Below are 13,297 nucleotides of genomic sequence, written 5' to 3'. Positions count from 1 at the left end.
ACTTTCAGGTATAAAAGGGGAAGCTCCACCCACCTTCATCACTTGAGGTCTTGGTAATAAAGGTAACTGGTCACAGAGTGACCTTCTCTCAAGTATGGGCCTCGTGTGCATTTATACTGTATAGTAAGGACATATCATTGGCGACGAGAAACTGGGATTTAAACCACGCGAGCATGGCCACTAGCAGCACAGAAGAGAGGTACTGTGTTGGTGATGGTTGGGACGACTTTATTGAGAGACTGCAGCAAAGTTTTGTCACAAGGAATGGTTGGGACAGGATTCGGCCGACAAAGGCAGGGCTCATCTCCTGACAGTTTGTGGATCCAGAACGTACTCCCTGATGAAGGACCTTCTAGCGCCAGAGAAGCTGGCAGACAAAACGTTCGAAGAGCTCAGTAAGTTGATCAGGGAACACCTTAAACCGGCGAGCAGCATGCACATGGTGAGACACCGGTTTTACACGCACCGGCAACGAGAAGGGCAAAGCGTTCCTGACTTCGTGGCAGATCTCCGGCGACTGGCGAGCCGATGTAAGTTCCCAGATGCTTGCAGAGCCGAGATACTGCGAGACTTTTTTATTGAGTGCATCGGGCACGCTCGGGTTATCAGGAAACTGATTGAGACCAAAGACTTGACCTTGGAAGCGGCGGCTCTGATAGCCCAGACATTTAACTCAGGGGAGGAAGAGACCAGAATGATGTATGACAAAAATCTTGGCTCAAATGTGGCAAGCGACCAGGCAGTCAACATTGTTAACACAGCACACAGTTCTCTCGGCAGACAAGGGCAATCGGACATGCCCCAGCATGTAGTCGAACCCAAAGGGGGAATTCAACAGAGACAATGGCTAGCTGAACGGCGATTCATGCCATCGCAATGGACAATGCAGCCAGTAATGGGGCCATCAACACTTGTTAATGGTGCGCTTAAGGACAGTTACAGAGACAGTCAGAGACAATCGACTGGGAATGGACCTTTTGCTTCCAACAACGAGGCCTCCAGCTCATGCTGGAGGTGTGGAGGCAAACACCCAGCCAGAGCTTGCAGGTATCAGCAATATACCTGCAGAAACTGCAACATCAGCGGTCACTTGGCGTGTATGTGCAGGAAGCCTGCAGCCAGGTTGATGTACGAGGAGGCCCGATTTAAGCCCTACGAGGCCAAATGACTACTGGAGGAAATCGCTGGAAGCTGAAGTTCAGTGAGTTCATGTGGAGCACATATACAGTTCATATACCAGGAAGCAACCGATAATGATGAAAGTGCTCCTCAATGGCATCCCAGTATTAATGGAGCTAGACACAGGGGCCAGCCAGTCCCTGATGAGTATCAAACAGTTCGAAAGGTTGTGGGTGTCCAAGGCCAGGAGGCCAAAATTATTGCCGATTGAAGCAAAGCTATGGACATATGCAAAAGAGATCATTCCGGTGCTAGGCAGCGCCACGGTAGTCATGACCCAAAAGATTCGGAGAACAGGTTACCACTCTGGATTGTCCCGGGGGACGGTCCCGCACTACTGGGGAGGAGTTGGCTTGCTGTCATGAACTGGAAATGGGGCGATGTCAATGCAATTTCTTCTGTGGAGCGAGTATCATGCTCACAGGTCCTGGACAAATTTGACTCATTATTTCAAACCGGCATCGGCACTTTCATGGGGGCCAAGGTAGTGATTCACATAAACCCGGATGCCAGGCCAGTACTCCCAAGGCCAGAGCAGTGCCATACATGATGCGGGAAAAGATAGAATGCGAATTGGACCGCCTGCTGAGGGAAGGCATCATCTCGGCAGTCGAATTCAGTGACTGGGCGAACCCGATCGTGCCGGTACTCAAGGCAGATGGGTCGGTCAGGATATGTGGCGATTACAAGGCCACCATCAATCGGGTGTCACTCCAAGACCAGTACCCACTACCGAGAGCGGAGGACCTCTTTGCGACGCTATCCGGTGGCAAACTTTGTTCAAAATTGGATCTGACCTCAGCTTACATGACCCAAGAGCTGACGAGTGAGTCAAAGAAGCTGACCACCATCACGACACACAAGGGGTTGTTTGAGTACAACAGATGTCCGTTCGGGATTCGCTCGGCTGCCGCAATCTTTCAGCGAAATATGGAAAGCCTCCTCAAGTCGATTCCAGGGACGGTGGTTTTTCAAGACGACATCCTCATCACGGGTCGCGATACTGAAGAACACCTCCACAACCTGGAGGAGGTGCTACGCAGACTGGACCGGGTAGGGCTGCGACTGAAAAAGGCGAAGTGCATCTTCTTAGCTCCAGAGGTAGAATTCCTAGGGAGGAGGGTAGCAGCAGACGGGATCAGACCTACTGCGTCCAAAACGGAAGCGATCCAGAGAGCACCCTGACCCCGTAACACGACGGAGCTGCGTTCATTCCTGGTGCTCCTGAACTATTTTGCCAACTTTCTTCCCAAATTGAGCATGCTGCTAGAGCCGCTACATGTGCTCCTACGCAAAGGCCACGATTGAGTCAGGGGGGACAGCCAGGAAAAGTCTTTTGATAGAGCACGCAATTTGTTGTGCTTCAACAAACTGTTAACGTTATATGACCTGTGTAAGAAACTTGTTTTAACGTGCGATGCATCGTCCTATGGGGTCGGGTGTGTGTTGCAGCATGTGAATGCCAATGGCCAGTTACAGCCCGTAGCTTATGCCTCCAGAAGTCTGTCCCAGGCAGAAATGGGCTACGGGATGGTGGAAAAGGAAGCGCTAGCATGTGTATATGCAGTAAAAAAAAATGCACCAGTACCTGTTTGGCAGGAAATTTGAGTTGGATTCAGATCACAAATCCCTAACATCCGTTTTGGCTGACAACAAAGCCATAAATGCGAATGCATCGGCCCGCATGCAGAGGTGGGCACTTACGTTAGCCGCCTATGACTACACAATTCGGCACACACCGGGAACTGAAAACTGCGCCGATGCACTCAGCAGGCTCCCACTCGCCACCACTGAGGGGGCAACTGAACATGATGCTGAGATGGTCATGGCTGTTGAAGCTTTCAAAAGCGAAGGCTCACCTGTGACAGCCCGTCAGATTAAAGTCTGGACAAATAAAGACCCGTTAGTGTCTTTAGTTAAGAAATGTGTCCTGAATGGGGACTGGGCAGCCACGTACGGGGCATGCCCTGAGGAATTTAAACCGTTTCATAGGTGCAAGGATGAACTCTCGATTCAGGCCGATTGCCTACTGTGGGGAAACCGAGTAGTCATGCCCCAGATGGGCAGAGAGGTGTTTATCAGAGAACTTCACAATGAGCACCGGGGCATTGTCATGATGAAGGCAATTGCCAGGTCACACATTTGGTGGCAAAGATAGATGCAGACCTGGAACTTCATGTTCGTAGGTGCAACACATGTGCTCAGCTGGGCAACACACCCAGGGAAGCCCCCCTTAGCCCCTGGTCCTGGCCCACCAAGCCATAGTCACGCATCCATGTGGACTACGCAGGTCCTTTCATGGGAAAAATGTTTTTGGTTGTAGTAGACGCCTACTCCAAATGGATTGAGTGTGCCATTTTAAGTTCAAGCACATCCTCTGCCATGGTAGAAAGTCTACAGGCAATGTTCGCCGCCCATGGTCTACTGGATGTCTTGGTCAGCGACAATGGCCCGTGCTTAACAAGCACTGAATTCCAGGACTTCACGGCAGGAAATGGTATCAACCATGTCAGAACGGCACTGTTCAAGCCGGCCTCAAATGGCCAGGCGGAACGAGCAGTGCAGATAATCAAACAGGGGATGCTCAGAATCCAAGGGGGTTCCCTACAAAACCGCTTATCACGCCTCCTGTTGGCCAATAGATCCCGACCACACTCGCTCACAGGGGTTCCACCCGCAGAGCTGCTAATGAAAAGGACACTCAAAACCCGGTTATCCCTTGTACACCCTACTATGAAATAAATTGTTGCGAGCAGGCGTCAGTCACAATGTGACTACCATGACAGGAATGCGAGGGCGCAATGTATTGATGTCAATGACCCTGTTTTTGTCCTTAATTACGCTGCAGGGCCCAAATGGCTTGCAGGCACTGTGATTGCCAAAGAGGGGAATAGGGTTTTAGTAGTTAAACATGCCAATGAACAAATCTGCCGCTAACACGTGGATCAAACTAAAAGGAGGTTCAGCAACCCCATAGAAGAAGCAGAGGAAGAACACGATGTAGCGTTTACTCCACCACAGGTGACCGAACACTGGAACCAAGTGGAGGAGAGCCCAGTCACTGTGGGCAGTCCGGACAGGCCTGAGGCACCGCAAACAGCAGACACTCAGGCCAGCGCCCAACAACCGGAGCCCCAACTCAGGCGCTCGACAAGGGAGCGTAAACCACCAGAGAGACTCAACCTGTGATCCCAATAAGACTTTGGGGGTGGGGGGGAGGTGATGTCATGTATTCAACTATCATTGTAACCCATGTATAAGCTGACCTAAGTTGTACACTGTGAGAACATTGACCACAAGGGGTGAACTTGTGGAAGACACTCCTAACCTGGACTTTCTGGTATAAAAGCGGAAGCTCCACCCTCCTTCATCACTTGAGGTCATGGTAATAAAGGTAACTGGTCACAGAGTGATCTTTCTCAAGTATGGGCCTCGTGTGCATTTATACTGTAAAGTAAGGACATATTAATTGGCACAAGAGGATTTGACACGTATATTTGAAGACATCACTCACATCCCTCTCCCTCTGTCCTCTAACTTATTCTTCTCGAAAGTGACTGGCAAAAATGTATGTTTTGTCTATTAAATTTTTGATTTTTCATCATTGGGCGAGTTTATTGCGATTGCTCTTAGATATGTTACCAGACAGTTACACAGTGACACTGGTAGAGCCCAGAGAGTAGATCACCTGCACACGCTCTCAGTCAGAGTGGATAGTCAAATGATTAATTCAAAACCAATATCAAACATTAATTTTACAAGCAACTAGCTATTATAAGTTAAACTCATGGGCTCAATTTTGGCCAAAGCCATTTTTGGCATATTGCCAGAGTTATGCCTGTTTTTCTCAGTCAGAACTACTCCAAAAATAAATGTCCCATATTTCACCGCTCTATTTTTTTAAATTGGCACCGTGCAGCCTGTTCTGTAGCCTGAAGGGGTGGAGCCTACTGTCTGCGTTGAAAAAACGATGCCGCACCTTCTGTGCATGCGTGGAAAAAAAGCAGACAGCTCCCGTTCTGCCATCAGCCATTTTTAAAGAGCCAGTTGTATGTGAGAACTTTAATTCTCATTGGAAAAATTGGAGCTACAATACAAGATGCGACACAGCACAAGGACCAAGAATTTCTTACAGGATGAAGTGGAGGCACTAGTTACTGTGATTGAGGGCAGATGGTAGGAGCTGGACACCAGCAAAGGTCATGTAAAAGTTCCACCCAAAGAAATGAAGAAACGCTGGAACCAACTTGCAGAAGATTACTGTGCAATGGTGACCACCCCGAGCTCTGGAGGCCAGTGCAAAAAGAAGTGACAGGACCTTGGTCAAGTAGTTAGTGTGAGTAATATTTTCATTTTTCAATGGAATTGCAATTGTAAAGGTGACCATCTGTATATGTCCCACCCAGCAGAAAGACACCCTCTCTAAATAGTTATATTTTCATCTGTGCAGAGGAAAGTGGCACACAACAAATGAAAAAGAACTCGAACAGGAAGAGGCCCGGCAAAATTGCACTCACTGACACCCTTGGAAGAAAGGGTCGCTGCTTTGATGGGTCCTGCCCAGAGAAAAGCAACCACCAATGCACAAGCTGGGCCCACACTCGAGGGAGATATGCTGCAGACCTCAGCAGACTGGCGGATACCACAGTCATACTGCAGAAGGCCACCTCTGTGAGCCAGGTATTCATGACCTTGACCTGCGGCTCTAGGCAGAAGACTCATGCTCAGGACTCAAACCCGGCAAGTACTGTGCACAGAGTGGCGCCTTTTAAAGGCTGGACTGTAGAACGTGAACCTTCTCAGGGAAGAGAGAACAGGCCCCCGAGTCTTTTAACGCTGAAGGGGGATAACCGAGTAGCTCCATGCTGGCATTGCGGAGGGTATCACAGGGCTCACCAGTGCCACTTTAAAGACTATGTGTAAAGGCTGCAGCACAAAGGGCCACCTCCAGCGAATGCGTAAAAGAAATATGACTCACTGTGTTGATGTCCAGCGCAGATTATGAAACGATAGTCAGAGAGGCAGCTAAGTCCCACGATGAGGTATATGGCATGTTTACCTGTACCACCGAGTGTTCCCCGTTGAGGATGGAAGTCGAGATAAATGGCATTCCAGTCTTCATGAAAGTGGACACGGGGGTGAGCCAGTCAGTAATGAATCAAGAAGCCTTTGAGAGACTATGGGACAATCAAGCTGAACAACCCAAGTTGGTCCCAGTTCAGGCAAAGCTGCACATCTAACCAATGAACTTATCCCAGTCGTTGGTAGTGCAGATGTAAAGGTACTCCATGATGGCGCGGTGCACAATTTACCCCTGTGGATTGTTGCAGGTGATGAACCAACGCTACTCGGAAGAAGGTGGATGGAGAAGATCCATTGGAGTTCGGAAGATTTCATCCCTCCAGCAATCGACGTCCTCCATGCTTAGAGGCAAAGCAAGCCCTCACCTGAGGGTGGACCCGGCACCAGAGAGCAGACCAGCACAGCACCCGAGGCACAGACCGCTCAGCACAACTGCGTGGAGATGATCCAGCTGAGACGACCCGAACGCACCAGTGGCATGACTCCGGAGGAAAAAGATCGGATCCAAAGCCGACTTCCCAACTTTGGTGGCAGAACTAAGGGAGAAGAGGATCACCGCAGTCGACATCGTGGATGGAGGAAAGATGGCACCCAAACTACGAGGTGCAGCGCTGATGGAGCAACAAGTGGCACCAAACAGAGAAGAGGATTGGGGTAAAGATAGCAAGGCTCTCTTAAAGGAGGCCTGCAACCCACCACACTTAAAGGGATAGTTCCACACTCTCAATCAATGTTAGAGCAACTGTGAGTTAGATGTAAAATGTGCAATTGACGATCAGAGTTGTGTACATGCAATAAGCAAAGAAAAGTTTTGCGATCGCAGGTTATTTACAATGAGTAATGAAACATTGTGCGATGTAGGATTTCAACTGCATTCAGTCAATGCAGCAGGCAGACACCCATCGGGAGCACACAGGTCCAGCGAGCGACCCAGTTTAGTAGCCTGCGTCCCTGGGACCAGAGTTATGCACCATGGAGTGTGGCCACAAGCTGGCAATACATAAAAGCTGCAGAGCAAGCGATCTCAGGAGAGCACCGGCACCGGTATTGATACCCTGCCCCTGATCGGCTTCACCTCTCAGGTACCCGATGGCACCAACCGCCATGAGCCTGAAAGAGAAAACTGTGCTAAGGCGCAGCCCCCAGACCCTATCGCCACCAAGGCCATACCCGGGAATGAAGGGTCACCCGCAACAGTTCTCCCAAATGGGACCGGGACCAGCCAGGATCCCAAATCAAATAACGCCCAGGCAAGCGAGTCAGCAGTTTACTGTGCACTGCTAGAACTGCTCCTCAGGGGTACAAGGGGAAGACGGGGGGTACCTGCCCGACGCTAGGAACAACGGCAAAAGCCCCGAGAGCAGGCAACTTGAGCCAACCGGGTTCCCACTGCCAGCACTGGGCATCGTGCCACCACCAGACTACCTGGACACCATCCAGCAGTCCTGGCAATAGTTTGTCCTCACGCAGCGGCGCTGACCCCAGCACTGACTCCAAGAATATTCCAAGCATGTACCACCAATGCAATACTGTAAATGCAAATTTTTTTTTGGACTTGAATGTATATGAATGTAATGAGCCAACGGCACAATCTGTATGTGGGGGGGGTGGGGGTGGAGAATGGACATGGGCACACAAACAGAAACCACCAGCACTCTACTGCCAATGAAACACCACCCACTCATCCAAGATGGAAATGACTCGCCAAGGGTCAACCAGATAGAGCTACGCCCAGCGCACAATCAATGCAGAGGCGATTTGCACTAAAGGCTTGGGGGAGAGTGATGTCATGTATCCTACATGGTTATTGCTTGTACTATTACAAGGTGTGCCACCAGAGGGCACCGCAGTGGGAAACTTGTAGGTCACCTGTACAGGTGTGTCAGGCCTAGTATAAAAGGCAGGCCACCAGGTGTGATCCTCACTCTGGAGTTATCAATAAAGGACTAAGGTCACTACAGTTCAAGTACAACACATTGCCTCATGGAGTCAATATCAGAGTATCTAAAGACATAACAGGGTAAGTCCTAGAAATTCCACAGTCTGGCTTTCCTAAATGTTAAGTACTGCGCGGGCTAGTCATGCTTCGGCTCATGGTGATTGTTAAATATGTAAACTTGTATTTACTCTGTACAGCTACCAGAGGGCTCATCCCCTGGAGTCCCAAGGGATCCCACAACCCTTGGGAGCACAAGTATTTAAGGAGGCATCACAGATTGGAGAGACACCCTGGAGACCTGCAATAAAAGACTACACTACAGTCACACTTTACTTTGAGCTCACAGTGTTCAGTCTGATTCTTTCTCCATACATAACAACTGGCAACAAGATAAAGATAGCAAACCCAAAGATGCAGAGAACTGTGGGCATACTGGAGAAATTCTCAGAGGGAGATGATTGGGAAACTTTTGTGGAGCGACTCGACCAATACTTCGTGGCCAACAAACTAGATGGGGAAGAGAACGCTGCCAAATGAAGGGCGATTCTCCTCACCGTCTATGGGGCACCAACGTATGGCCTCATGAAGAATCTGCTCAGTCAGCGAAACCCACGGAGAAATCGTACGATAATTTGTGCACACTGGTCCAAGAGCATTTGAACCCGAAGGAAAGCGTTCTGATAGCGAGGTACCGGTTCTACACTTACAAAAGGTCTGAAGGCCAGGAAGTGGCGAGTTATGTCGCCGAGCTAAGACACCTTGGAGAACATTGCGAATTTGGAGCACATGCTCAGAGACATTTTCGTACTTGGCATTGGCCAGAAACCATACTTTGCAAACTTGTGACTGCAGAGACCCCAACCTTGAATAAGGCCATAGCAATAGCTGAGGCGTTCATTGCCACCAGTGACAATACGAAACAAATCTCTCAGCACACAAGTGCTGCTACAAGCACTGTGAACAAAGTGATGTTGTTTTCGAATCGCAATGTACAGGGCAGGTCACACATGCCTGCAGCTGTACGTCCACAGATGTCTCAGAGTCCACCATCAAGGATGATGAATGCAAGGCCATTAACAACTTGTTGGCGCTGCGGGGGTGATCATCGTTTTCATCATGCTGATTCAAAGGGTACGTTTGCAAGGGCTGTGGAGCAATGGGACACCTCCAACGAATGTGCAGGCATGCTGCAAATCCTGTTAAACCTGCAAACCACATGTTGCAGAGGAGGACAGATGCACGGAGGATCACGATGAACCAGAGCCTCAGATAGAGGAGGCAGAGGTACATGGGGTGCATACATTCACAACGAGTTGTCACCCGATAATGCTGAATGTTGAACTAAATGGACTCCCGGTGTCAATGGAGCTGGACACGGGTGCGAGCCAGTCTATCATGGGTGAAAAGGCTTTTGAAAGATTGTGGTGCAACAAGGCCTCAAGGCCAGTCTTAACTCCAATTCGTACGAAACTAAGAACTTACACAAAAGAACTGATTCCCGTAATCGGCAGTGCTACCGTGAAGATCTCCTACGATGGAGCGGTGTACAAACTACCACTCTGGGTGGTACCGGGCAATGGTCCCACGCTGCTTGGCAGGAGCTGGCTGGGAAAGATACGCTGGAACTGGGATGACGTCCGAGCGCTATCGCCCACTGACGACACTTCGTGTGCCCAGGTCTTAAACAAGTTCCCTTCGCTGTTCGAGCCAGGCATCGGGAAATTCCAAGGAGCAAAAGTGCAGATCCACCTAATTCCGGGGGCATGACCCATCCATCAAAAGGGGAGAGCAGTACCATACTTGATGAGAGAAAGGGGAGAGATCGAGCTAGACCGGCTGCAACGTGAGGGCATCATTTCACCGATCGAGTTCAACGAGTGGACCATCCCGATCGTTCCTGTCTTCCAGGGAGACAGCACTGTCAGAATCTGTGGCGGTTACAACGTAATTATCAATCGTCTCTTCCTGTAGGATCAATACCCACTACCAAAGGCTGATGACCTCTTTGCAACGCTGGCGGGAGGAAAGACGTTCACGAAGCTGGATTTGACTTCAGCCTACATGACGCAGGAGCTGGAGGAATCATCGAAGGGCCTCACCTGCATCAACATGCACAAAGGTCTTTTCATTTATAACAGGTGCCGGTTTGGAATTTGATCAGCGGCAGCGATATTCCAGGGAAACATAGAAAGCTGACTGAAGTCGGTCCTGCGCACCGTGGTTTTCCAGGATGACATCTTGGTCACAGGTCGGGACACAGTCGAGCATCTGCAGAACCTGGAGGAGGTTCTTAGTCGACGTAACTGTGTGGGACTCAGGTTAAAATGCTCGAAGTGCATTTTCCTGGCACCTGAAGTGGAGTTCTTGGGGAGGAGGATCGCGGTGGATGGCATCAGGCCCACCGATTCAAAGACGGAGGCAATCGAGAACGCACCGAGGCCACAGAACGTGACAGAGCTGGGACTCCTGAACTACTTTGGTAACTTCTTACCGGGTCGCTGCACACTGTTAGAACCACTGCATGTCTTACTACAAAGAGGGGATGAATGGGTTTGGGGCAAAAGCCAAGAAAATGCCTTTGTAAAAGCGAGAAAATTGTTATGCTCAAACAAATTGCTTGTGTTGTATGATCCATGTAAGCATTTGGTACAGCCTACCCGATGTTCTGGTGAGTGACAACGGGCCATGTTTTACCAGTGCTGAGTTCAAAGAATTCATGACCCGTAACGGGATCAAATATGTCACATCTGCCCCGTTTAAACCAGCGTCCAATGGTCAGGCAGAGAGAGCAGTGCAAACCATCAAGCAAGGCTTGAAGAGGGTAACTGAAGGCTCGCTGCAGCCTCGCCTATCCCGAGTCCTGCTGAGCTACCGCCACGAGACCCCACTCGCTCACTGGGATCCCACCTTCTGAACTGCTCATGAAAAGAGCACTTAAGACAAGGCTCTCGTTAGTTTACCCTGGTCTACATGAACAGGTAGAGAGCAGGTGGCTTCAACAAAGAACATACCATGATAGTGCAAATGTGTCATGCGAGATTGAAATCAATGATCCTGTATTTGTATTGAATTATGGACAAAGTCCCAAGTGGCTTCCCGGCACTCTCATTCACCGGAAGCACTTGGACCAAATCAAACTCAGATTCACGGACTATCCTGAGCAACCCATATTGGAACCTACCTTTTTTGATCTCCCAACATACACACCAGTGGCAGCCGGCACCACGGTTGACCAAGAAGCAGAACCCATCATCCACAGCAGCCCAGCAGGACCCAACACACCAGACAGCCGAGCAAGCCCAGCTGCACAGCAGCCCAGCGAGGGCCCAACAAATGATTCAACAATACCAGCTTTCACACCGAGACGATCAATCAGGGCAAGAAGGGCCCCAGATCGACTCACATTGTAAATAGTTACACTATTGACTTTGGGGAGGGGCGTGTTGTTATATATGTAAACTTGTATTTACTCTGTACAGCCATCAGAGGGCTCATCCCCTGGAGTCCCAAGGGATCCCAGGTATTTAAGGAGGCCTTACAGGTTGGAGAGGCACTCTGAAGAGCTGCAATAAAAGACTAAGGTCACACTTTACTTTGAGCTCACATGTTCAGTCTGACTCTTTCTCCTTACATATCAGAGATATCTCCCTCAGCTACGCTTCGGTTGATGCAATGTGCTATCATTCATCGTGGTCCTTCAAATCAGCCTGCTGCCTGCGCTGTGTGAGCCTACTCATGCCACCCTGCCCCCTCCTCTGCTGCTAACCATTTGTCTTCTGTTATATTTTGCAGAACCTGAGGCCAACCCTGACAATGCAGAAGAAGATTCAGACGAGGACTAGCCTGAAGAGGAGAACATCTTCCAATCCCACCTTCTAGACCAAGAACATAGGGGTGAGGGGGAAGGGGAGGGGATGGATGAAATCCCCACTGTTGTACTCACTTTGGAGGAGGTGCAGTTGTTACCCATTGAGGTGCTAACCCCTTCCCTGAGTAGTGGTTTGAGAGTTGGTGCGACATGGTTTCTCACAGTTCGAGCCTGGGGATTCCAGTGGGGTGCAGCGAGACACACCCAGGGCCCCACCATCCGAGGCTGTGGGTCCCAGTGGGATGCTGCGAGCCACACCCAGGGTGAGGAGGGGAAGGAGAGCTCGACCATGCTCTCCTGAGGTGCAGGATCTAACGGATGTGGTTCTCATGATGGCAATGAGTGGGGAGAACATTGACCTTACCCGATCACTCCTGGACGCCATCAGTGGGTTGGGTGATGAGGTATCGGGACTGTCGGGAGAAGTGACAATGCTGTCAGGACAAATGGGAACTTTGTCCAGGAACATGAGGGAGGGAATATCTCAGTCAGCAGAATCAATGTCGGTGCGCATGAGGGAGGGAATGTCACAGGTAGATGAGACACTGTCGGCAAACATGAGGGTGGGAATGTTGGAGGTAGTTGAGACACTGTCAGAGCACATGAGGGAGGGGATGTTGGAGTTAGCTGCTGCAATAAAGGAACACTCCCAGACCCTGCGCCCACTGACAGAATCAACTGCCACTCCCACTCCAATCCCCAGATCAGGCTCTGAAGAGGCCCAAGCTGGCCCTTCCATATTACTGGCTGCACCCCCACCGCCACCTACTCCCCCACCCGCGCCCTGCCTCCATCAAGAAAGGCACATTACCCAAGATGTTCGAAAGAATAAGCTTAGTACCAACCTGAGAAACGATGCGCCACCACCTGCGGGCAGGGGTGGTGGAGTCACCAAGACCAAGCACAGCGGGTGGTCTTAGAATAAGGTGGAGGAGAGATGGATGCAGCCTTTCTTTGCTGCTGTTGTTGTGGTTGTTATTATCATTGATGTTACTGTTGTAACTGTTCTCAACTTAAAAGATTTTTGTAGGTTTTGTAATTTTATAAGTTCGTAAAAGTTAGTAAGTGTTCTTAAAGTTTTTAAGTGATCTTAGAGTTTGGAAGTGATCTTAGAGTTTGTAAGTGATCTTAAAAGTTTGTAAGTGATCTTAAGTGAAAACTTTAAAGTTTGATACAAGAAAATGTTTATTAAAGTTAAGTTAAGTACAAACAAATGCTTGTTAAACTTT

At 49.6% G+C, this 13,297-nt stretch overlaps 1 protein-coding gene across 1 annotated transcript in view; it reads left to right on the top strand.

Moving 5' to 3' along the window:
• The window catches only part of LOC139264307 (uncharacterized), a 382,502-nt gene extending 370,489 nt beyond the window's left edge, over nt 1–12,013 (top strand). Inside the window, exon 16 of the mRNA XM_070880566.1 lies at nt 11,993–12,013. Coding sequence (XP_070736667.1) covers nt 11,993–11,999 — 7 coding nt within the window. The 3' untranslated portion in view covers nt 12,000–12,013. The remainder of the gene's footprint in view (nt 1–11,992) is intronic.
• The last annotated feature ends 1,284 nt before the right edge of the window (nt 12,014–13,297 follow it).

The sequence above is a fragment of the Pristiophorus japonicus genome, chromosome 5, assembly GCF_044704955.1.
Source record: "Pristiophorus japonicus isolate sPriJap1 chromosome 5, sPriJap1.hap1, whole genome shotgun sequence".
Lineage (NCBI taxonomy): Eukaryota > Metazoa > Chordata > Chondrichthyes > Pristiophoridae > Pristiophorus > Pristiophorus japonicus.
Note: the sequence above shows the minus strand (reverse complement) of the source record. Positions and strands in the feature narration are given on the sequence as shown.